The sequence below is a fragment of the Hydra viridissima genome, unplaced genomic scaffold, assembly GCF_058129835.1.
Source record: "Hydra viridissima isolate aposymbiotic clone 2 unplaced genomic scaffold, HvirCarnegie_v1 scaffold_6, whole genome shotgun sequence".
Classification (NCBI taxonomy): domain Eukaryota; kingdom Metazoa; phylum Cnidaria; class Hydrozoa; order Anthoathecata; family Hydridae; genus Hydra; species Hydra viridissima.
Window position 1 is genome coordinate 773,314 of NW_028324305.1, and position 23,452 is coordinate 796,765.

Here is a 23,452-nt window from a genome sequence, read left to right on the forward strand (position 1 = left end):
TTTCACTAAAAGTCTATGTTCATTTAAAAGAATGTTTTCAAGAAAATTGTTGATGGCTGTCAATCAGGAATATGTATTGGTAGCAAATGTTAAGCAAATAAAGACTTAATATATTAGAAGGTTCAATAATGTTGATGGTTTTCTAAAAGTAAGTTTCTCAGAGGGCATCATTAATTATATAAATGATTATTCTAATATATGATCGATTTAAAATATTGTCAAGAGGATTTAAGCTATGCACTTTTGTAAATATTGCTATTATGATTCTGATAATCAGTTTCAGGGATAACAAGTAACAGATTTAGTTTATCTTTTAACCCTTTCTAATGATTTCTATATACTTTACATGCTAACCACTTCTCAAGGCTACACATTTAATTTTATATTGTCCAGCTTTTTTACTTCAATTGTTTTTGAAACTGCACCAATTAACTTAAAACTAGGAACATTTCCACACCTCTGCACAAATGTTCACAGTTTTAAATGAATAAAATAAAGTTTTAGTGTAAAACTGAGTAATTAATGCATCTGTTAAAAAGTAAGTTGATAACTGCGTTATCTTATTTTGTTATTTTTTATGAACTAGCATATTGTGAAAAATTAATGTGTTTCATCTTGGAAAAATTCTTTATTGATTTTATTAAAACTTAAAAAAATGCAAAATTTAATTTCTTTTCAAATTCAAGATTTCATGACAAAATTGATACATTTATCTAGATTGTGGTGTTGCGTATCATATCGTTGTATCTTAAAAAAAAGATCTCTAACAAATAATTTTTTCAAATAAAATTAATCCATTTCTTTTACTATGTTAATTATCTAGACTTAAAATAATTTAATTTGTAAACTAAGTAATGTTTTTGATGACTTTTAGCAATGTCTACTGTAATTTGAAATCTAATACCTTCTTTTTGCCTGCTCAGACAAGAAACTCTGATGGGTCCTCTCAGAAAATTTTCAAGCTATGTCAATAGCTCCATCACTTTTACCTAAAAAGTTACACTTAACTTTATTCTTTACCTCTATAACTGAAATCATTGGCACATTCTTTACAGCTTGTTGAATGGTTTTGTTTATCTAAAGATAACATTAGGAAGAGGATTGGGAATAGGGACAATTTCTCATGACATTAATTGTTGATATTTTTTTTTGTACATTTTAGAATAATGGTTTAGTTCATATAGAGTGGTATATAAGAACATAAAAAATGTTTGAGAATTAGCGAACTATTTTTGTTAATCTTTTGTTAATTTTTCAAAGTTGATGTCTAGGAGATTCCAGCAGCATAAATATTGACAACTATTTTGTAACTGATTTCTGAATGCAATTCCCTAATTTTAGGGTTTGCATTAAAAACCCATCTAAAAAAACCTACCAAAAAGTGTTGTTTTTTTTTTGGTTAAAGTTTTTCATAAAAATCAAACTTCAAACTTTAAAAAGTGTATTTTTGCAGTTTTAACCCAATATTATTACAATAACATCAATCCCTTCGTAATTAAATTAACCTCTGCATCCTTTCAATGCATTAATTTTTATCAAAAAGTATTTATGTATTACTTTGTTAAAAAATCTTACAAATTTTTTGTATTTTCTTAAGAAATGCCATTTTTAAATCATGTTTTGAATCTCAAGCCTCCAATAATGTCTGAATAATCGTCTTTGTCTTGTAGGTGAACTAAAAGCATATTAATATTTTAGTTTTAGTAATATTCTTGTTCACAGCAGAGTTGATTCCGTTCAGACTTTACTTTGGTTTAGTTGTATTTTATTGTTTATTTTTTAAAACGTTTTCCTAATCATCAGGGTTATAGAGAGCTTCTTAGATCTTTACAAGTTTGATTGCTTTCTTTGAATGCAAATGATTCCTGATCTTTGTTCAGATGAACCCTAATATTGAGAACCACCTCTGGACATGATTGCATGAATGCAAAAATTCAAAATTTGGATAAAATTTCAGTGACCAAAGCTGACTTTTCTTTTACAATAGACCACCATTTAGATGGAGTAAGATTTTCTCCATCAAACAGAAAAACATACCTGTAGGGATTGTTTTATGATCCTTAAGAGTTAGCTTATACAGTAAGCTAATGAAGTGCAGGTCTCTTTTAACCAGCCACTTTCTTGTGTACTTGATCCACTTATGCCTTCCACTTATCAAGGTAGCAGCGATCCATCATGTTTGCCAAAAAATGAAATGGTTGCATAGCTGCTCCAAACCTCTTTACTTTTGCATCATGGTAGTGGGCCAGATGATTGTTTTTCATCAGTGAGTACCAGATGTGAACAGCTTTAAAGAGATGGTAAAAGTCTCCTTGCATTTTATCTAGAACAGCTTCAAATGTCTTCATTCATTTAAGAACATTATTGGCTTCTCTATATAATCAAATGTCAATCAGTTTCCTAATGTTTCCAGGTACCCTTTTTATGTTCTCTCTCCTCAGATTTTGGAATAAATATTGTATTTCATTTGTAAGACTCTAAGCATGCAATCTGCTTGACCAGTCATTTTGACAAATAACCACCCATCATGGCAGATAACCAGTGTGTTTTTGTTCTCATGTTGCGAACAACTTGCTTATCTAAAGAGTCTTTCTGATAAGTAGAAGTTCTAAAAACAAAATTGTTCAGACTAGAAGATTTCTTTTTTAGGGCAGAAAGTTTCTTTCCGAAACAAATTTAACATTATTGACACATCAAAAATAATGTTGTTGAACTTCCAAGTTCTTGTTCATAACAGTTGCCCTTTCTTTATTTGCATTTTTCTAGATGTTCATACAAATATGTTCTGCTTCTTTTACTGATCTTCAATTCAAAATGATCAAACTTAAAGGTTCAATTTTAATCTTAATCTTAAATCTAAAAATAAAAACCGAAGTATCATTGGTTCATTTGTGGATCAAAAATTAGGAGAAAAAAAAAAAACTTTAATTTTAAAAAACCCCAAGACACTCGCTGGGCTGGGTTTTTTCCAACCCTGTCTAATTTAGTAATCTCTTTAGTAATCTTTTTAGATCTACTTTTTTTTTTTTTAGTTCTTGGCTCTTGGTACACACTTTGGAGTAGTTCATATTTTGGATCATCAAGGAAACAAAATTCAAGTATTTTCTTCTCATACAACAACAGTAAATCAAATAGCTATTGATGATAATGGAGATTTTGTTTCAAGTTGCTCTGAAGATGGCAGAGTAAGATGGTTTTTCAAAATTTACCTTTGATTTCTGCAAAAGAAATGTCACTCCTTGATATCTACTTTATGTACTTTTTTTAATATAAATTTTTAAATATAAATGCTTTATTTTTGTGCTATTGATGAACTTTATTTTTTATGTTTTTTTTTTAATTTTATATATTTTATATTTAATTAGCCATTCTAATATCTTGCATCAAACAATTATTTTTTCTATAAATAAATTTATATTAGTTCCTTTTTTACATGGTTTTTACATGGCTTTAAACAATTTTTTACATGGTTTTTACATGGCTTAAGACAATTTTTAAACATGTTGATATCATAAAATTATATGGCATCATCATAAAAATTAAATTTTCAATTTTGATTAAAAAAAAAAAGATTTCATCTTCCTTTTAAATGTGTTTATTTTTTTTTATTTGTAATTTAGATTATTGAGAAAACAATGTAATTTTTACAGTGGTTTGAAAGAGCATTTCATTAATCTAAATTTAACTTTAGTTTCTTTAAAAAAAAAGAAAAAAAAATTATTTATCTAAAATTTTCCCATCAAAAATTTAAATTCCAATTAAAAATTTAGATTATCAATTTTGAGGAGAATTTAAACCATGGCACTGGTTCTTTAAAAATCTGAAATTTAAAATTGTTGTTATAGGTTGTTATCAATGGACTGTATACAACTGAAAACAATATTCAACACATGTTTGATTGCCCAATTCGTGCTATTGGTTTGCATCCTGATTTTGGACGGCGAGGAAACAAGCAGTATGTAATAGGGGTTGGTGAAAAATTAACCTTGTATGAAATAGGCTGGTTGCGCAACAAATCAACTATCTTGCATTCAGGAGAAGGTTTTGTTCGTTCAATTAAATGGAAGAAGAATTTTATTGCCTGGGCCAATGCTGAGGTTTTCATAAATTTAAATTTATTAAAAATTATTAAATTAAGCTTTTAATTGAAACTGTATTTATATTTTAAGGTATTTAAACTTTTTGTTCAGTTTGATTTGTAGAATTAATTTTTGTTATGAAAACAAATATTCTAGGGTGTTGAAGTTTATGACACTAATGCCAAAGAAAGAATTACGCACATATCTAGAGATATTGCCTGGTTTATTTAATTTTTCTTTTTAAATTTTTTAAAGATTTTTAAGTTGTACTAAAAGTCGTTTAATTTTAAACTCTTGTTTTTCAAAGATTGTTTTCTTAATCATAACTTTCAGTTATCTATTAACTCTAAATAAAAAAATTGTGAAATTATTTTTAGTGCACGAGATGAGTTATTTAATTGTAATCTATGTTGGAAAGATGATGTTTCTCTATTTGTGGCATGGGGAAACTCTATTAAAGTAAATTTTAGTTTATATATATATATATATGTGTATATATATATATATATATATATATATATATATATATATATATATATATATATATATATATATATATATATATATATATATATATATATATATATATATCTTTAAGTTTAAAATTATTCCTTTTGTCTTTTTTTTATTTCTAATTCTAATAATTGGCTGCTTTGTAATATATCACTTATTCTATTTTAAAGGTATCGAGTAAACAAAATTAGTGATTTTGAAAATGATTTTTGTATTTAGTTTGACTGATGTTAAGATAAATTTAAAAAATTATAAAACTAATTTCATAGAAAATGAAATCATGAAGTATGTAAACCAATTTCAATATTAAGTTTTGAATGAGATTAGCCTCACAGAAATTTATTAAATAAATTCTTTAGATTGCTTTTCAAAAAGTTTTTACCCAAATGAATTAATGAAAAAAAGGTTTTATTATAACAATTATAACATTATTAATGATGTTGGTCATTTTTATTTAGGTTTGCGTTGTAAAACAAAGGCCTGCAAATGATGTGCGTGGTTTGCCTCGACACTTTGTTGAGATTGGTAAAATAATTGTGTTTGTAGTTCAATAAAGTTCTTAGACTTTTGAATAATAAATTGCTCTGTTTGTATATCATTTTGTCAAAGAATGGGTTGTTATAATTAAATTGGTTTAAACTTGGTGTTTAGCGCATATCTTTTCAATGGAGTTCTTTATATCAGGAATCGCTCCATTTGGGAATGAAATGGTAATATATTCAAAGTGTAAAAAATAGTTACATAAGTAAAGAATATATCAGATCTTTTACAAAATATATAAGATCTTTATATATATATACATATGTATATACATACATATATATATATATATATATATATATATATATATATATATATATATATATATATATATATATATATATATATATACATAATACATACATACAAACATACATACATACATACATACATACATACATACATACATACATACATACATACATACATACATACATACATACATACATACATACATACATACATACATACATACATACATACATACATACATACATACATATACATATGATAACAAATAAAAGATTTTTTTGGATTTAGGCTGTCTTAGCATACTCTTTTGATGAAGAAGATGGTGCTGCTCCAGCAAAGGTAGATAATGGGTAAAGTTGATGAATTAATAGTGAAAATGTTATCATTTGCAAGAAGATGTTAAAAAAGTTGTTTTTAAATTTATATAAAATAAAAATTTATAGTTTATCAAAAGTATCAACTCAAAGCTTTTTTGAGGTGAATTTCAAAAATACTTCTAGTTCAGTCCAAGTATCTTTCAAATTCCATATGTAATCAATCCTATTAGGTGCTTGTTAGAATATATTGGGATGATTCAGAAAACTGGAAAGCAGAGAAAAAACTCAAGAACTAGTATATATATGCATTGCCATTAAATTCTCAAAGCTCTAATTTGGTTCTATTGAATAAAAAAAAAAAAAAACACAAAAAAATGATTAACATGTTTGATAAACATTTAGAGGTCGAAAATCAGTTTTGAAATTTTAAGTTGTAAGACAAAATCAGTTTACTTATTTGTAATAATTTGTATTGTGTTGTTTGATGAAAGCAACTTCTCTTTTTGAATTGTCATTAATAACTTGCAGCTAATGAACAATTTTTAGGCCTTCATTGTATTACTACTTTATTGTAATTTTCTGGAATGTCCCAAAACAAGCAGAAACTTAATAGATATTTAAGGCATCTGGAAGAAAAGCATTGTGTTTTGGAAGATAAAGTCTTCTATTTTAAATAGTCCCCAGTCTCTGATATTTAATGGGTGGTTACAAAAAATCCACAATGACTTTTAAGGCAATTACCCCCTCAGTTTTTAAGCTATAGATTAAATAAAAATAGAGATTTTAGTTCTTTATTTCAATTAGATTTGTCTTCAACCATTTTTTTCAGATTCAGCCAACTCTAAAATGAGTTGACCAAAAAAAAGTATGTGGTCAGTCTATTTTTTTCAATCAAAGCTTTATTCTGGTTTGTAGTTGCTTCTCGTCTTTTGCCTGCCAGTTATCCTCATATAATTTACCTTTCAAAATAGCCCAAAAGTCTTCGATTGGACGACACTCCAGCACGGCTGGTGGATTGTGAACTTTTTTGACAAAGTTGCTGTCATGGGCCTCGTAGCAGTCGGTCACAGTTTTGGCATAATGTTGATCAATGGCATTATTAACCCTTCTTATTACTATCCTCTTTGTAGATACTTTGTTGACTGCCAGGCCAAAAATTCTGGCATCTGCCTGTGTTTCTGTTGATTGCTTTTGTCATTTTTGTACTCAGACTGATAGATTACAATAAAAAACGACCAAAGGTTCAAAGAAATATTGGTGAAAGAGTCCAGTTTGACAAAATTGACTGATTTTCTCTGAAAATTGCAATAAAGACAATGCCAGTCTAGGTTTTGATATCAGTGTACTTGGCAAAAGTTCTAATGGTATGTGAATGAGTGCATCCAAATTTTTGGCTATATGTCCAGAGTCATTCTCTGCATATTCAGTTATATCATAGATAGTGCCTCTGGGAATTTGTTCAGCATAATATTTCTTATCTATTCAAGAGACTCCATATAATCAGTCCTGGGTTTGGTATCTTGAAGTTGCTCATTAGTAAAATTGATAATATCATCTCCTACATACTTTAGTGCATTAACAACTGCTTTATGTATTATTTCAGTATTGTACTTACCACATTCAACTGTCCCCAGTGTTGCTGGAAGTGTCTGAAGATTAAAATGTTTGGCGTAGACAACAAGGGTATTCACTCATTAAAAACTAATTCAAGAATAAGTTGTAGAAAATGGTGATGGTATCTCAGGTGTAATAATTTTTTAAATTTAACATCTGCTCCAATTAATTCATGCTCCAAACATATTTCATTCACTACAACAAATATTTCAAGGTTAAAAAGACAGAGATCACAGATTTTCTTTATTTCTATATGGATTGTAGTTGAGTTAACACAATAAAAGTTTCTAAATGAAAATAAAAAATATTCATGAGAAAACATTACGTATTTTAAAAAATGGTATTGTTTTGTAAACTCTAAATATTTTTGCGGACTCTAAATATTATTCAATTCTCTTCATATTTGAAATATAGTGTTTTTTTTTTATGTTTTTAGAAGCTAATCACAGATTAAGACAGTAACATTTTAATACTTTTGTATTTTTGGCCATTCATCTAAATAAGTAGAAAAAGAAAAGTCCATTGAAAAAAATCTTTTTTAGGGCAATGCACAACGCCCACAATTTTTAGTTATAAAACCTGAAGGAATGTATAGATATGAAGAAGCATCTAATGATTCCCTTACTGTTCGTGGCTTTGAGGAGTACAAATGTAACAATTATTTTTTAGGTGAGTTTTTTTTGTTGTATTATCAAGTGTCTGATTGAATTTCTTAAAACCTTTATTAATTGATGTAAAAGTTCCATAAATGATCACTTTGAATTTTTAAATAACAAAAAAGTCAGTTTAAGGTAAAATTTTCATACTGTTTTTACTTAAATGTTCAGTTATAAAAAAAGTTTACTAATAGTAATTATAATCAAAATTATTTAGAGCATGTTGAAGAGGAGAAACTATTCTATATTGTCAGTCCTAAAGATATTGTCATTGCGCGTGTATGTATTGCTACTATAATTTTTTCAGTGAAGTATTGAATAAATGTTGTTCTATTGTTATTTCCTGCAATAGCATTAAAAAGTATGAATTTTTTTTTTTTGCTTGCATTTACAGCCAAGAGACTTAGATGACCATATTTATTGGCTTGTGGAAAGAAAAAACTTTAAAGAAGCTTTAGATGAAGCTGAAAAGAGGCAAAGAGAGCTGAAGCAATACTCTGTGTTGGTCAGTGATGATTTTTTTTAAGCAATTTTTTAAAAAGTACAAATTAAAAGTTTTAAAATATAAATAAAAATTGCATTAAAATGTAAAAATTTTATTCATTTTTTTAACTTAATGAATGTGAAAAAAAAAATTTTAAATGAAAGAAAAAATTTTAAATGAAAAAAATTTTTTTAAATGTAGTAAAAAAAAACAATTTCTTTTCAGGTTAGAATCACTTTTTTTTTTAAGGATTTTAAATTTCTGATAGAATAATGTATTGCGTGATGGAATTTAAATCTTCAAATAAGTTATGCAAATAAAGTTTATAAGATTGCTAAAATTGATTAAAAAACCTTTTAGATTTACTAAAGGATTAGCTAGGATTACCTAAAAAGATAAAGAATCAACAGGTTATTGAACGTGTTGTTATGATTTAGAATATTGGCAAGGCTTATCTCAGCTTCCTTCATGAAAATAATAAATTTGAAGAAGCAGCTTTGTAAGTAGATTGATAATAAATTTTGATGAGGTTTTTAAAATATTTTATTAGAATGAAGGAAGTTACAATTTCTTTTTAGGCTGTGTGATCGTATTCTTAGTAGAAGCAAAGAATTATGGGAAGAAGAAGTGTATAAATTCTTGGAAAAGAAAAAGTTAAAAGTAAAAGCTTAAGTGTAAAATAAAATTAAAAACAGAATAAAATAATGTTAGGTTTTAAAACAAAAATAAAACAAAAAAAAAAAGGCTGAAGAATGTTACCACATTATACTTTACTAATGTTTCTTTTAAAGTAAGAGAAACTCTTCAATGTATCATCATTTTAACATTTATAGCAATAAAAATATAGACAACAATAGAAATCTAAATTAGAAATAACAATAATATTAGCAATCATCCAGAGTTTACCTGCCATCTTTAAAAAAGATAACCATCAAATTGAAATTGAATATCTGCAGTCTGCAGGGATTTTAACATTAAAACCTTTAGTTTAAAACAATAAAATTTGTTCTTAATGTTGTAAGCTTTTTATTTGAGAGAAATGCAGAAAAGGCACACAAAAAAAAATACCCTTTACAAGAGTTTTTTGTGATTTAATTGAAAGTAGCATTTGCTTTGTGTTGTTTTGAATTTCACAACTTTTTTTTTTATGCTGTGATAGAATAATTTAATGGACAATTTTAAAGTATTTATTCATAAGTATTATACACTGTGAACCAGAGAGACCATCAGTTATTGTCTTAAAAATACCTGATATAACAGGAAAAAGCTTTTTTTTTTTTTTTTTTTTACATAAAACCCTCTCTTTACTTCCTGTATGACCCTGTGGCAAGTTACAAAAACCATACTTAAAACAAAAGTTGTTCTATCAGAGGCTGAGAATGACCAAACATTAAACTAGTAAAATTTTTAATTGAGTGGCATGACTTAAAACATGGCAGTCTTTCTGCCTTAAATTGTATATTAGGCCAATTAATCAGATATCAGAACACCAAGTTTTGATATCTGATTAATTGGCTCGTCTTTTATTTCTATAATTTAGTACAAATTATTACATAATTTAGTACAAATTATTACATAATCATTATCTTCATAAAATAAAGAAAACCATTGATGCAGCAAGAATTACAATTATTTAAAATAAAACTTTGTCACAACTTTTAGATCATTACTCCATATATCCCTCGTACTAATCCACGATTAAGCAATGCATTATATGAGCTTGTGTTGAACGAATATTTGCACACAGATTATGAGGTAATAGTTTGAGAGGTTCTTTATAATTACAGTAGAAAGCAACAAAAACAAATTTTGGTTGCTCTTTTATTTTGAATTAACAATCTTTTATAATCCGATAAATGAAAATTTGTGAATTTAAATATTATTTCCATCTGCGAATTCTTCTTGCAATTCTTTTTTTATTATTTCAATTTTTTTAAAGGGGTTTTACAAGTTGCTTACTGATTGGCCTGTTAGTCTTTACAACAGCCAGGCCATAATTTCTACACTACTAGTAAGTTAGTTTATTTAAATTTTTTAGTATTTAAACTATTATAATTTAAGTGTAGTTCTTTTTTTTTGTTTTATTTTTTTTTATAAAATCTTTTTCTACAACAGGAAAAAATTCGTGAATCACCTAATGAATCTCTTTTGTTGCAATCACTTGCTACATTGTAAGTTTATTTTTTTTTTACTTTAAGTTTTTGCTTGACAATTATTTCAACTGTTTAATTCTTAAATTTCATTTTTAAGATATTTACATGTTAAAAAGTTTGGTGAAGCCTTGAGAATTTATCTTACGTGAGTTTCAATTTAAATTTATATTCTTAATGATTAATTTTATGTTTTTCATTTCTGTAAACAGTTTTTATTGATTTAGCACCCCTCTACTAAACAGTTTTTGTTGATATAGCGCCCCTCTACTAAAAAATATAAGATTCAGTTAAATTTAGCTAAAATTAGGAAAGTTTTTTAGTAAAAGAAAAAAAATCATGAACCCAAAATGAGTAACTTAATTTTTTTCTTGTTAATTGATGTACATTTTTATAACACGTTATTCATAATGTTAAATACTGTTGCTTGCATAGTAAAGAGTGAGCTAAAGATACCTTTGATAAGTTGAATGTCTCACAAAAATCATTAACTCGATCCTCAACATCTGTTCCACTGTTTTCATCTGGTTTCTTCTGAAGTTGGAGTTGTTAAAATTCCTTTTTTTGATTCTTCCTTTTGTCTTTTTCTTTTCTGTGGCCTTTCTTTTTTATTCTTGTCAACTCTTAATCTACTGATATCGTACACTCTTGTCTTCCAGTTCTCTGTGCTTTATTAAACTAAACAAGGAAAGAAAAATCTTTGTACAAAGCCTGGCATAAGATTAGCCATAAATTGTATTGTTGCTAACAAAGGTACTCTAAACCAGTGTTTCAATAATAAAAGCTATATACATTCAAATAATTACTGGCATAAATGTAATTGAAAAAAACTATTTTTATATACATCTTATGTCTTTCAGATTATTAAAATAGTATTTAAGCTTGTCAAATGCATTTAAATTAAATAAAAACATTTTGTTTAAAAATAATAAGTCAAAACTTTACAAAACATTTTAGTTTGGGACATCCAGGTGTGTTTGAGATGATTGTGAAGCATAATTTGATGCTGTGGGTAAAGGACAAGTGCTTGCAACTCATGGAAATTGAACCAGATGTAATTTAATTCTGTTTGCTTTAACAATTGTTCATAGAACTGAATTTAAAATCATTTGCTGAAATATTTAAAAAGTTGTTGAAGTCATGTTTGTTGTTATTTAGTTTTGCATTTTTTTTTTTTTTTTTAAAAAAAAAAAAGAAAGCACTTTTGATGTTCATTGAGAACATGGAACAATTTCCTGTAAGTTTTTTTTTTTTTTATTTTTGAACTTTTATTTTTTTCTCTTAGTATTTTTTAATAAATTTTTTAATAAATTTTTTAACAAATGATGTCAAATTTTGAATTGATATCAAGTTATTTTTTTGAATTTTTAAAATTAAAATTCTTTTAAAACAAAAACTGAAATTGGGTTCATTCTACCCTATCCTAACTCTTATCTCCACCACTGTGAGACAGTGCTGCATGTTGAGAATATAATGTTAACTATGAGTAAGTTTTGGTGCTTAGTATTTCACAATTTTTACATTGTTTTTAGATTGATAAACTACTAATCACAAGTGAATTAAGTAATAAGTAATAAAAATAATAATAAATATTTACTCATTGAAAAGATTGATAGAGTCATTGATTGTTGCTTGTAAAAATGAGTGAGAAAATATTCTGATCGAAATTGCCAGAGTATAATAAAGAAATTGTTGTGGAAACTGAATATAAATAAATGTAATGTGCTCTTGCTGATTGCCCACCAATTTTTTATGTTTTTAAACGTTAAAAGTGAGCAACTTTTGAGTAGAACTGCTTGATATGAGAAGTACAAAAACAAGTTTCAAGATGAAATAGTGTTAAAATTACTTTTTATTAAATATGATTTATCATTTTAAAATTTGAATATTGACAATAAAAATTAAAGCCCTGTAAAATGAGGTGACTTTTGTCAAATTAGGAACTATCATTCTCACAAAAAATAGTTAATTATGATTAATATGTAGATTTAGTTTTAATAGATGGGTGCATGATCAATTAAACATAATTAAACATCAAAATCACCCCTTTAGTTGTGCTGACTTTGGCTAAGTTGAGAAAAAAAAAAAGTTAAAAGAGATTTTTGAGCTGGAAACTGGTCTTTTGGAAGAGATGCTTTTTAATAACCTTTTTCACTTTCTTACCAGGTTGATCATATTTTCCTCTATTGAGCTTTCATTAGTCAAATATATGCATGTTAAGTTGCTTTATCAAAGTGTTGAATTTGGACAAAGTGCAATGAATTTTTCTTTAAACAATTATAGAACATGTGAATTAACAAGTGATGACAAATTGCCTCCAGTAAGAATATGTGTACCTGGAATTTTTCTAAATTCGGGCAATAAAAAAGATTCTCACCAGTCGGAAAAAGAGCTGTAGTAAAAACACCTACTCTTTGAGTCATAGTAGCACTAGATGGAAGGACCCTGTCCAGTTCAGCAGTAATATTATCAAAAATTGTCAACAACAGTATTAGTAATTGCAGTGCAAATTATTGATAACAGTAGCACCTGCTTCTGCCCTTTTTTTTTTAATGTTATTTTCAAATCTGATAGTCAATTATTTACTTCTCTTTGGAATGATTTATCAGGCTTCCTGTAAATTGTCTAACCATACTTCTTTATGATCTGCATAAGACTTTGCATTGCTGAAGAAATCATAATAATCTACTGGGAATCCAAAAGAAGATATGACCATAAGATAGTTTTCAAAAATACCTTCTTCTGTTTTGCTAAATATTATGCAACCACATGGTTTTTTATTATGTAATCTATTAATTTTATACTTTAATGGTGAATGAAGAACTTTGAAGGTTAATATAACATTTGTCTCTGTTAATGCTTCCTATAAAAGAGGCAAATGCTTTTCATTGCATTCAAACATTTAATTTATATGGGTATTTGTAATCATAACTGCTATCTTTACACATAACAAGTATGATTACTGTTAGTATACTAGCCTAAATCAGAAGTTGAAAATAAAAATGTTTTCATTATATCTATAGGCATCCTCTATTAAAATCTAATAATGTAAATTGTAACATTGAAATTCATAATATTTTTGCCTAAATCACCGCCAACCTGTAACCATAATTTTCCACTTAAAATTTTTCTAAATTGGTATTAAAAATTAGAAAACTCTTATGTTGTACCCATCTTATCAACAAATGTTAATTTACAATAAGTTATAATATCCTTCGTCACTCAAATATTAAAAGCAGTTGCAACAAACAAATAAGTTTGCAGAAAGTTTGAATTTTTAATGTCCCCAATAAAAATAGAATATTTTTACAAATAATTTCATAAACTACAACCAGCTTCATCATATTGAAATACGGGTTGGCATAAAGGTTTATAAAAAGAAAAATAGCCTGAAATGCAAGCAATTGTTTGCACTTTAAGTGTTGCATACTGAGCCTCTGTCACCTTGTCTTGGTTAAATGTCTTTATGATTTTCCTTTTTTTTTTTCTTTCAATCTTTGGGAAAGCTTAAATACCCATTAAAATCACTCCTCTTAGTCCCCCAAATTCTAACACTCTTAATTTACCAAACTTATTTAAGCTTGCAAGTATGGAGAGTAGTCACATTTTCAGAAAATTATCCGTTTCATTTTGTCTGTTTTGTGAAAACAACAAATTATCAGCATAATTATAGATAATTAACCTATATTTTATGCAGAAATCCATCTTTAAACAATTGGAAATGAATCTTATGAACTTATATAACTTATTAAACTAAATTGAACTTAATTTATGCAAGTATATAGAAAATGTACAGTAGTGGCCAAATGTTCTATCATGTTTCTTAAAAACAATTTTTTTTTTTTTTTTTGTGTTCATGATTACATCTTGTCAGTGTGTTTATTTTAATTTTTCTTTTTGTTTTTTAGGTGGATGCTGTTGTAAAACAGCTTTCTCAAAATGAAAAGCTGTTGCATCAGGTAATTCACCTCTGAATATGCAAAGTACATTCATTGAATTAACAAGAAATGTTAACTTTTTTATAAAAAATTATCTTTTTTTTTTTTTTTTTTTTTGCTTATTGCACAACACCATAAAATTATTGAAGCAATTTATTATTTTTTCTACAAATGTGACAATAATGATACAATAGTTAATGATTTTGATATAGTTTTTCTTTATCGAAATTTTGCTTTATTTAATTGCTTTGCGACATTAAAATTATCTTTTGTTTGATTTGTTAGAGAATATTTATCTTAATAATTTAGTATTTGCACACACTGTTTGTAAAGGATCCACATGCTGGCCAAGATTACCACCACCTACAGGTACTTGGTTTGGTATCATTTTAAGAACTTTTGGCTTACTTGTTTTTCTAAATTTAGTTTAAGAAATGTTTTTTAAACATTTAACTTTAGGTTAAACTTTATGCAGAGTTTCAGCGTGATCGACTGCAACCATTTTTAAGAAATAGTAACTACTATCAGCTTGAGCAGGTTTGTTTTAAATTTTCTTGTGAGTATAAAATCCAAATGAAAAACAGAGAGCCTATAAGAACTCAGAACTCAAGACCTCAGTTTGTAGACAAGTTTTGGATTTTTTAGCACTAAAAAGAGTCTAAATGAAGATTACCACAAAGAAGATCCTTTGAGTGCAATTTTTTCCAAACCCAAAAAAAGTTTTTACATTGATAAAAGTATTTGGTAAACTAGTACAGTAAAAGTATAAAATGGTAAAGCTACAAAACTGTTAAATACTAATATATTTCCGAAACACTGATTGGCTTTTAGTTGTTCCGTGAAAAAATCAAATTTGCTATCTTCTTAAAAGTTTTAATGTCTTCACTATCAAAATTTGGTAGTAAAAAGTTATTGCAAAATTGAAAATGTATAGTTAAAATATTGAAAATATATAAAAATTGCCTTACTACAAAAATTTGCATAACAGCTAGAGAGAGAGAGAGAGAGAGAGAGAGAGAGAGAGAGAGAGAGAGAGAGAGAGAGAGAGAGAGAGAGAGAGAGAGAGAGAGAGAGAGAGAGAGAGAGAGAGAGAGAGAGAGAGAGAGAGAGAGAGAGAGAGAGAGAGAGAGAGAGAGAGATGTGATTACTGAACATGTGTTTTCCATATGTATGCAAATATGAAATGCTTTCCTTAATATTGCATTTTGTCTGTAAACAATACTTCAATTATCTAAATAATCTTTGGTTTCCTGACATCATACAATCATACAACATGAATTGATCAAATAAAATTTGGGAATCAAGTTTCTGTCAGTTTTATTTTACTTTGCTAAATATTTAAATTTAATAAAAGTAGACTGGCTGAGCAGAATAAGCAGAATGTTAAAGAGATAGGTAGCATTGTCACTGGCAGTCTGAAGCCAAATTTTTCTAACTATAGTTATTTAACACTGAATACTTTTTGCATTTAAAACGTAACAATGCCTGTTTACAATTTTTTAGGTTAAAATCTTTACATTTGACCAATAATTAGAATTCATTCAGTAACAAAAACAAAAGCAGCATAACCTTTTAATGAAAAAAAAATGTATAGCATACAGTGTAAGACATTTTGACTAAACCTCAAAAATTTTAATGCACCATGTTGTATATTGTTAAATCATTTTTATGTTTTCAAACAGCCTCTCTTTTTCTAGTAATCTTTCCCAGAAATTAAAAATTAGCATTAAAGAAAGAGAAATAAAGCAAAAATAAAATTACCATGGACAGCTGCAAGAAGGGAGACATACTTCATATTTCTCAAAAAGCTTGATAGGTGGAACAATGAGAAGTTGATATTTTTTTAGTTGTTAAAGATTTTTTTCTTTTTGTTTGGTTGAATAATGTTACATTAGTTTTGTATGATTGATATATCTAAATGAATGTTAAGAAAAATATTTTCATGTTTTGGTCTTGAAAAACATGTTATTATTTTGTGAGGTCAGTAAAGAAAACATCTTTTAATAAAGAAAAATTTACTTGTTTAACTTAAATCTAAGTGAAAAATTGCTTATCTTACCCTCCAGTCTTCCCCAATAACAGGATGATAAATTAGGCACAAGGACAAAGATTGAAAGGAAGGGAGGTGAGTATTCCTTCTGGATAAAGTCTTTCTGGTTGGTGATCATCTCAAACTGTCTTGGCAGCATTTTAAACATCAATAAAAAGTTTGCAAAGATTTATAATTAAATATTTTCTTAATTGTGTATTTTTCATACTCATCATTCAACTCCCTGGTTGACTAAAATAACTACTGTGTTAACAAAATCCCTTCAACTTACAGGACTTGAAATTTAAAAAAAAAAAAATGCCCAATTAAATACCAACGAATGTCTTAAGATGTTAAAATAATGCCTCATATAATATTATTTTAATTTTTTGATATCAATATTAGGTGATTATCCTAATATTGTAAAGTATTTGATTAGTGATCAGGTGATCATCTTTCCTCAAAGTAAATCTGAGTCATAATTACAACCATGATAGTATATAATATATACTATCATGATTATGTTTCGTATTCCAACTAAAGATCCTCCTTCTAAAAAAAAATGACGCAAGTGAATTTTATATATGTTCATAAGGAAGCAGTGAAGTTTATGATTCTATTTGTTTTTTCTCTGTCAGCAAAGAGTCTTCATATGTTACATATATTTAGTGTAATTATATGAATATATATGTAAATACATGATATACTGAACAGTACTGACTAAAAAATGTTTATTAAATGACATTACGTATGCTGTCTTTCCAACAAACCTTTTTAATTTTCCTGTGTTATCAACAAATGTTAAGTTCATTAAGGCAAGAATGATTGCTTGTGATGAACAAATCAGAATTAATTGGCAAATAACAATTTTTATCAAAGAAGATGCTCAGCTAAGAATCATGATGCTAAAAAAATAACATCTTAAACAACATTTTAATTGTCAATTGGAAAAAATCTAATGTGTTTAAGTGGTCTGGAAAATATTTGAAGAGTCTGAACACCAGCAAAAACATTTCTCTAACTCTCCTTATGATTAAAAAACACTTTGAAAACAATTTTTTAAGGATTGGTAATTTTATTTTTATATTGTTTGTTTCATAGTTATATTATTGTAATAGGATTGTGTTATTTTAAAAACATGCTAAAACACTACAAAGTTCTGCTACTGTATTAACACTGCTTATATGTATGTATCTAACATTGTATGGATGTAACATTCTAGGCACTTAAAGTTTGTGAAGAAAGAGATTATATTCCAGAGATGGTCTTTCTTCATGGTACAAATCTATTTAATTTAATTTAAAGATTGAATGATAATTTACAGCATTTATGTAACTTTTTTTTTTTTTTTATTAGGGAGAATGGGAAATAACAAAAAAGCCCTTTCACTTATCATTCATAAAATGCATAATATCCAAAAGGTTGTTAATACTTGTTTGGTTGAATCAAATATGCTTGAGTCTTCTTTGACTTTTGTTGGCATGGTGTTCATTGATGTTCATGATGTTCGTTGATGAATTATGATAACAGGAAAATTTCTTTCATTTGTATTCAATTTTCTTGTATTTTTATTCTTAGGCAATTGATTTTGCCAAGGAAGAAAATGACGAAGATCTCTGGGATGACTTAATAGCCCAATCTCTTTCAAAACCAGGTTATTAGTTTTTTTAAACTTGTTACCATCATCATCATCATCATCATCATCATCATCATCATCATCATCATCATCATCATCATCATCATCATCATCATCATCATCATCATCATCATCATCATCATCATCAATTTCAGGAATTAAACCTGGAACTGAATCAGAGGATATATTTGTGTAAGAATGAATTCTGTATTCTTTTGAACTTCATGTAGATAATAAAAATAGATAAAAAATGAAATTTCTTCATAAATGTTTTAGCTGTCATTGTGTATTAAACTAATGCGTGTGTTGTGTTATCAATTTTATAGTGTCATTCCTAATGAAATGTTTTAAGAATACTTTTACTTTTATTTTTTTAGTATTCATAAAGGAATTACTGATCAACATTGGTACTCATGTCGATCCAAAGAAACTTATCATGGTAATTATTTCTTATTTGTTTACTGTATATTAGCTAGATCTATACATACGTATTAGCTTTTTCTATAAATTTTTTAAATTTATAGAAAAACTAATACATATGTAGTTAATATTCAGTGCAAGTAGTGTAATTAGTGTAATTAGTGCAATTAGTGCAATTAGTTTTCTATAAAAAAGTTTCCCATTCTTTTTTTTTCTTTTTTTTTTTTTTTATGAAATAAAAATATCATTTACAGTCAAAGTTATTTCATTTAAAATTATTTCACAATACAAAATTAATTCATTCTGTAGGTGGGTCTTTATCTGAATTTTACAGAAATAAAAAACTGCATTTACAGAAACATTTTATTCTTAGAAAATCAAACCAGGGATGGAGATTCCTGGGTTAAGAGATGCTTTAGTGAAGATTTTACATGACTACAATTTACAAGTAAACATTTTAATATTAATGCAGTTTGCTGACCTTTTACTTCATTTTACTTTTTTCTTAACTTTTTTTTTAATTTGTTTTTTTTATTTTTTTAAATTATCGATAATTAGGTTTCATTGCATGAAGGATGTAAAACCATTTTAGACAAAGACAGGCAAGTTTCTGCTTTCCTTTCAAGTATTATTATAAGGAAAATAAACAAATAGCAACAACAACAACTTTTTTTATTCTTTTTATTGAAAATAACTAAAATCTTTATAGTCATTAATATTTCTTTCTTTTTATGTTCATATAAAGCGAAGCATGTTTTATTAAGTATCTTACAGCTGTGCTCAAAAAAATAGTAGTAGCTGAAAAAGTACAGACTTTTCTGTTTTTTAGTAGAATTTATGAACAGGTAAAATTTTACTCACTAAAAAAATATTATTTGTAGCATCAGCTAAAGAACTTATTTCTAAGAGTCATTAAAATATTATTCACAGACTTCCGTAATCTGAAACCTTTCTTATTTATCTTAATGCTTTTATGGTTTTAAAAAAAGTAGCAGTAACCATATCCACATGAGTCCATACATATCAAGGATGACCTGAATAAACTTACACTGAAATTAGGGGTGTTCAGGGCACCAAGTTTTGTGGGTCTCCTTGGTAATAGTCTTGTGCAAAAATGTTACCTCTGCATCAATGGAAGGTTTTTTTAGTTTACAAGTGGTTTTCATTGAAATTAGGTTTTAATTTAATGACATTTTAGTATTAATGTATACTTTAGTGTAACTAAGAATGTATTTATCTTAGAGATCAGACTTAAGAAAACATGTTTCTTATGTAATGTTCTTAAATGAATTTGAGGTTAAATAATCCAATCAAAACTTTAAAAATCAACTTTATTTTCATAAAGTTTAAAGATAAACAGTTTGTGTTGCTCCCTACTATTGTTAGAACTGTGAGTTTTAGCACCCCTTGGGGAGATTGGGGGGGGGGGGCTATTGATGTTTTTTTTGAACAATATAATACTGAAAGAACCATTTTCTTTAAGTCATAAAGAAGCTCTGAAATATTTCCACCATAAAAGAGGATTTTCAATTTTAAAGAGGAACTTTAAATACTATTCAATCTTCTTGTTTATCATTTGTGTATTTGAAACTACGTTTGAATAAGTTGGAGATTTAGCTTTGAAACTTTTTGCTATCAAATGCTTCAATTGTTTTTACGTTTATTTAGGTTCATTCGGAAATTTTTTTATGTATAAGATAAAAAGTTGACTAAATGACTAAATGCATGAAATGTTATGACATAATTTAATACTTGAATCCTCCAAATTCAAGTGCCAAAAACTTAACAAATTATGCATTGACATATGCAATAACAAAGTTTTGCTGCTGTGTTAAATGATTAGTGAAAATGAGTTGAAAGAGTTCTGCAACAAGCTAAAATATCTTAGGAGGATTTTTGCGACAAAATTGGATAATGTAAACATAGCTTTACTATATGTATAAAACATGACATTGACTTAAAACCAGTCTTTAAATTTACACTTACTTACATATTTTTTAATTTTTCAAACAAAATTTTGTAAATCTGATGTTTATGAAAAAAAAAAAACATGTTTACTTTTTATTCAATATAAATTCTTTAGGTTTGTCCACGGCTTTGAAATCTTTTTGTTATGCAAGTTTTACTTATGTATGTCATGAAGGTTGCTTTCACTTCTGAAAAATTTCAAAATAAATGTTCAAAATATATTTGGAAATTGCCCCAACATTCGGGTTCGGTGTTCGGCACGTCCCTTGTATGGGAATATATTGATAATATCCATATTTCATTGTTCATGTTAATTAAAAATAATAACGATGTTAATTAAAAATGATAACGATGTGCGTTTTGATTTTTTTAATTTTTAGTTACTTTAACTGATAAACTTTTTTTTGCTGAAAGAAACTTGAAATTTACATTTTAAAAAAATGGATGGCGGAAAACAATTCACTGAGGAAAACGTTTATTGAAAATTCAGGATATTGCTGAATGTTCACCTACCATGGTTGCCAACACATTGAGATTTGAATTGAAATGTGAAACAACTGAAAAAAAGATAGTTACAACCGTCAGATCAAAACGAAGCGTCACTTCTGAGGCAAAAATTGGTATTTGGGGCTGTTTCTTTTAATATGGAGTAAGGGCAGTAATTTTAAATAAAAGTAAATTTTTCGAATAAAGTTGTTATGACTCAATACCTCTAGAAGATATTCTTCAAAATACCAGCTACCCTGGGTTGAGTACAAAATACCATGCTACCCTGGGTTGAGTACGAAATGCCTTAAGAATAAGTATTTATGCAAGACAATGAGCTGAAGCACATGAATTAAACTCCAAAAATCTGGTTTCATTTAAGATTTAGAAAAATTTAATGACTATTTATTTGAATAATCAATATTTATGAGTTTGAAAAATATGTTGTATCTACCAGGTGATAATATTTAACCAAATCTGAAATTTTAAAAATTTTTTGGTTGGTTTTTTGTAGGGAATGAAAGATGGTTATGCTAAACATCTTTCTTGCCTTATCTTATGGGACATTAGAGCAGACAGCACTTTTTGATACACACAATTTGAGATAGGATAACATAATGTCAAATAGGAACCAATTTTTGGTTGCTTAAACACGCACTGATTCCATAATTGTATATAAAATTAGATTTTATGAAGTTAAAATCATTTGCCAAGATAAATTATCTGAAACCAAATAAGAAACCGGAATTTTCGTTGAACCGTAAAAAAATAGTGACCAATTTTCACAGCTACTTAGGGGCAATCCAATGAAAGTAAGATATGTGGCTGATACGAAAAAGTAATCTGCGATTACAAGGATTAATTGCATTAATCCATGTAATCGCAGAATAAATTCAAGCAGTATATATTTTTAAACTTTTTTTTTTACTTCTGTTCCAGTTGTTGTTTGTTTTAAATGGTTTTCTTGTAAATAAAGCTGATTCAAATTCATAACAAATCTTTTTTCAATTTTAATTATTTTAGTTATTGCATACATTAAAGGCATGAAAAAAGGGAAGATCTCTTTAAATTTTTCATTTCATTCTGATTGCTACGAAAGTTCCTGTTCACTGGTTGAACGTCCTCAAAGTTCCTGCTTAATGGTTGAACGTACTCACTAACTTTTCCAATTTCTTTTAATTTAGTGTTGCCTTGTATGACAAGCAAGTCAAAAGTCTTGCCAAAGGGTTCTCTATATTTGGTATTTAATTTGGAATTTTTTTTATATTTGGTTTTAAATCATGTGAATATGAAACAGAAAAACTGACTGCCAACTTACTGCTAAGACAGAGATTTAAACGATAGCAACGATGGAATTTTATATTTATTTGTTATATTTTTCTGCATTTAGATGTCGACAATTGTTCGTCTTGTCAAGGAAAGTTAATCGTTGAAGGTGATTTTTTCATTTTTCACTTTCGTTTTTACAATGATTGGTTTTGAAAAAATAAAATGTTTCAGATTTTAAATTTTAGATAATCGAAAAGCATCGACAATTGTGACTTTTTTTTGTAAACACACCTACCACGAGGCTTGTCTTCAACAGTTGAGACAACCAGTGAGAAAATTTTCAATTAAATTTCTTTTTTTTATGTTTTAAAACAATGAAGACTTGAATTAGTGGTGTTTCTTTCTTCTCGTATTTTTGAAAAAGGATGTATTAAATTCAATTTGTATTTTACTGGTGTTTCTTCAGGAGCCATTTTGTCCCATGTGCGCTTCAAGGAAGTCTACTGCTAGAAAGAAAAATATTTGAAATCTGGAAAAATCACTTAAAAAAAAAAAAAAAAAGTTTTCTCATTTTAAATGAAGAACTTTTTCCTTTTCTTTTTTCGAGAAAAACCTTTCGACTGTGTCACGTTTTGCAACTTCACAAAAACACAAAACGAAGATGTTGAAAATTTCGTGGTTTTTATAAATTATATCTCGATATATATATTTTTTTATTATATATATTTTTATTATTATTATTTTATTGTATATAGATAAAATGCTATCTAAAAATAATGGATTTCGTACACACAAATGATTTATTTAAACGCTTTCTATTATACAATATTAATTTACAATATTAATTTACAATATTAATTTAGCAGTAATAAATTTGATTTAGTAGTAATTTTTTTTCATTTAGTGACAATTATTTTAAGTAGCATAAATATAAGTTAAAGATTTTTATAACTTTTTTTACAAAGGTTCGGATTTCCTAAGTTTCATTTACATCGATGCTTCCCGTAAACTTCATTTTTTGGGTCATAAAAAAATGCAACTGTACAAAAAAAATGTAAAATTGCGTTTTTGAGTTCCATTCCGTGAACATATAAAAATGAT

The 23,452-nt window shown here is 27.1% G+C and overlaps 1 protein-coding gene across 2 annotated transcripts in view; it reads left to right on the plus strand.

The window, feature by feature from the left end:
• The window catches only part of LOC145190010 (vacuolar protein sorting-associated protein 41 homolog), a 24,708-nt gene extending 1,656 nt beyond the window's left edge, over positions 1-23,052 (plus strand). For both annotated transcript variants that reach the window (XM_090089585.1, XM_090089586.1), the window contains exons 3-33: positions 3,033-3,185; positions 3,846-4,097; positions 4,236-4,300; positions 4,457-4,538; positions 5,051-5,117; positions 5,244-5,302; positions 5,673-5,723; positions 7,858-7,984; positions 8,189-8,250; positions 8,366-8,476; positions 8,893-8,954; positions 9,034-9,115; positions 10,118-10,210; positions 10,395-10,466; positions 10,571-10,626; positions 10,706-10,753; positions 11,563-11,659; positions 11,801-11,842; positions 14,514-14,564; positions 14,853-14,912; positions 15,003-15,080; positions 17,795-17,849; positions 17,929-17,993; positions 18,151-18,226; positions 18,586-18,647; positions 19,002-19,076; positions 19,187-19,230; positions 22,267-22,322; positions 22,473-22,517; positions 22,597-22,679; positions 22,818-23,052. In XM_090089585.1, coding sequence (XP_089945711.1) covers positions 3,033-3,185; positions 3,846-4,097; positions 4,236-4,300; positions 4,457-4,538; positions 5,051-5,117; positions 5,244-5,302; positions 5,673-5,723; positions 7,858-7,984; positions 8,189-8,250; positions 8,366-8,476; positions 8,893-8,954; positions 9,034-9,115; positions 10,118-10,210; positions 10,395-10,466; positions 10,571-10,626; positions 10,706-10,753; positions 11,563-11,659; positions 11,801-11,842; positions 14,514-14,564; positions 14,853-14,912; positions 15,003-15,080; positions 17,795-17,849; positions 17,929-17,993; positions 18,151-18,226; positions 18,586-18,647; positions 19,002-19,076; positions 19,187-19,230; positions 22,267-22,322; positions 22,473-22,517; positions 22,597-22,679; positions 22,818-22,877 — 2,391 coding nt within the window. In that variant the 3' untranslated portion in view covers positions 22,878-23,052. The remainder of the gene's footprint in view (positions 1-3,032; positions 3,186-3,845; positions 4,098-4,235; positions 4,301-4,456; positions 4,539-5,050; positions 5,118-5,243; positions 5,303-5,672; positions 5,724-7,857; positions 7,985-8,188; positions 8,251-8,365; positions 8,477-8,892; positions 8,955-9,033; positions 9,116-10,117; positions 10,211-10,394; positions 10,467-10,570; positions 10,627-10,705; positions 10,754-11,562; positions 11,660-11,800; positions 11,843-14,513; positions 14,565-14,852; positions 14,913-15,002; positions 15,081-17,794; positions 17,850-17,928; positions 17,994-18,150; positions 18,227-18,585; positions 18,648-19,001; positions 19,077-19,186; positions 19,231-22,266; positions 22,323-22,472; positions 22,518-22,596; positions 22,680-22,817) is intronic.
• Positions 23,053-23,452: the final 400 nt, after the last annotated feature.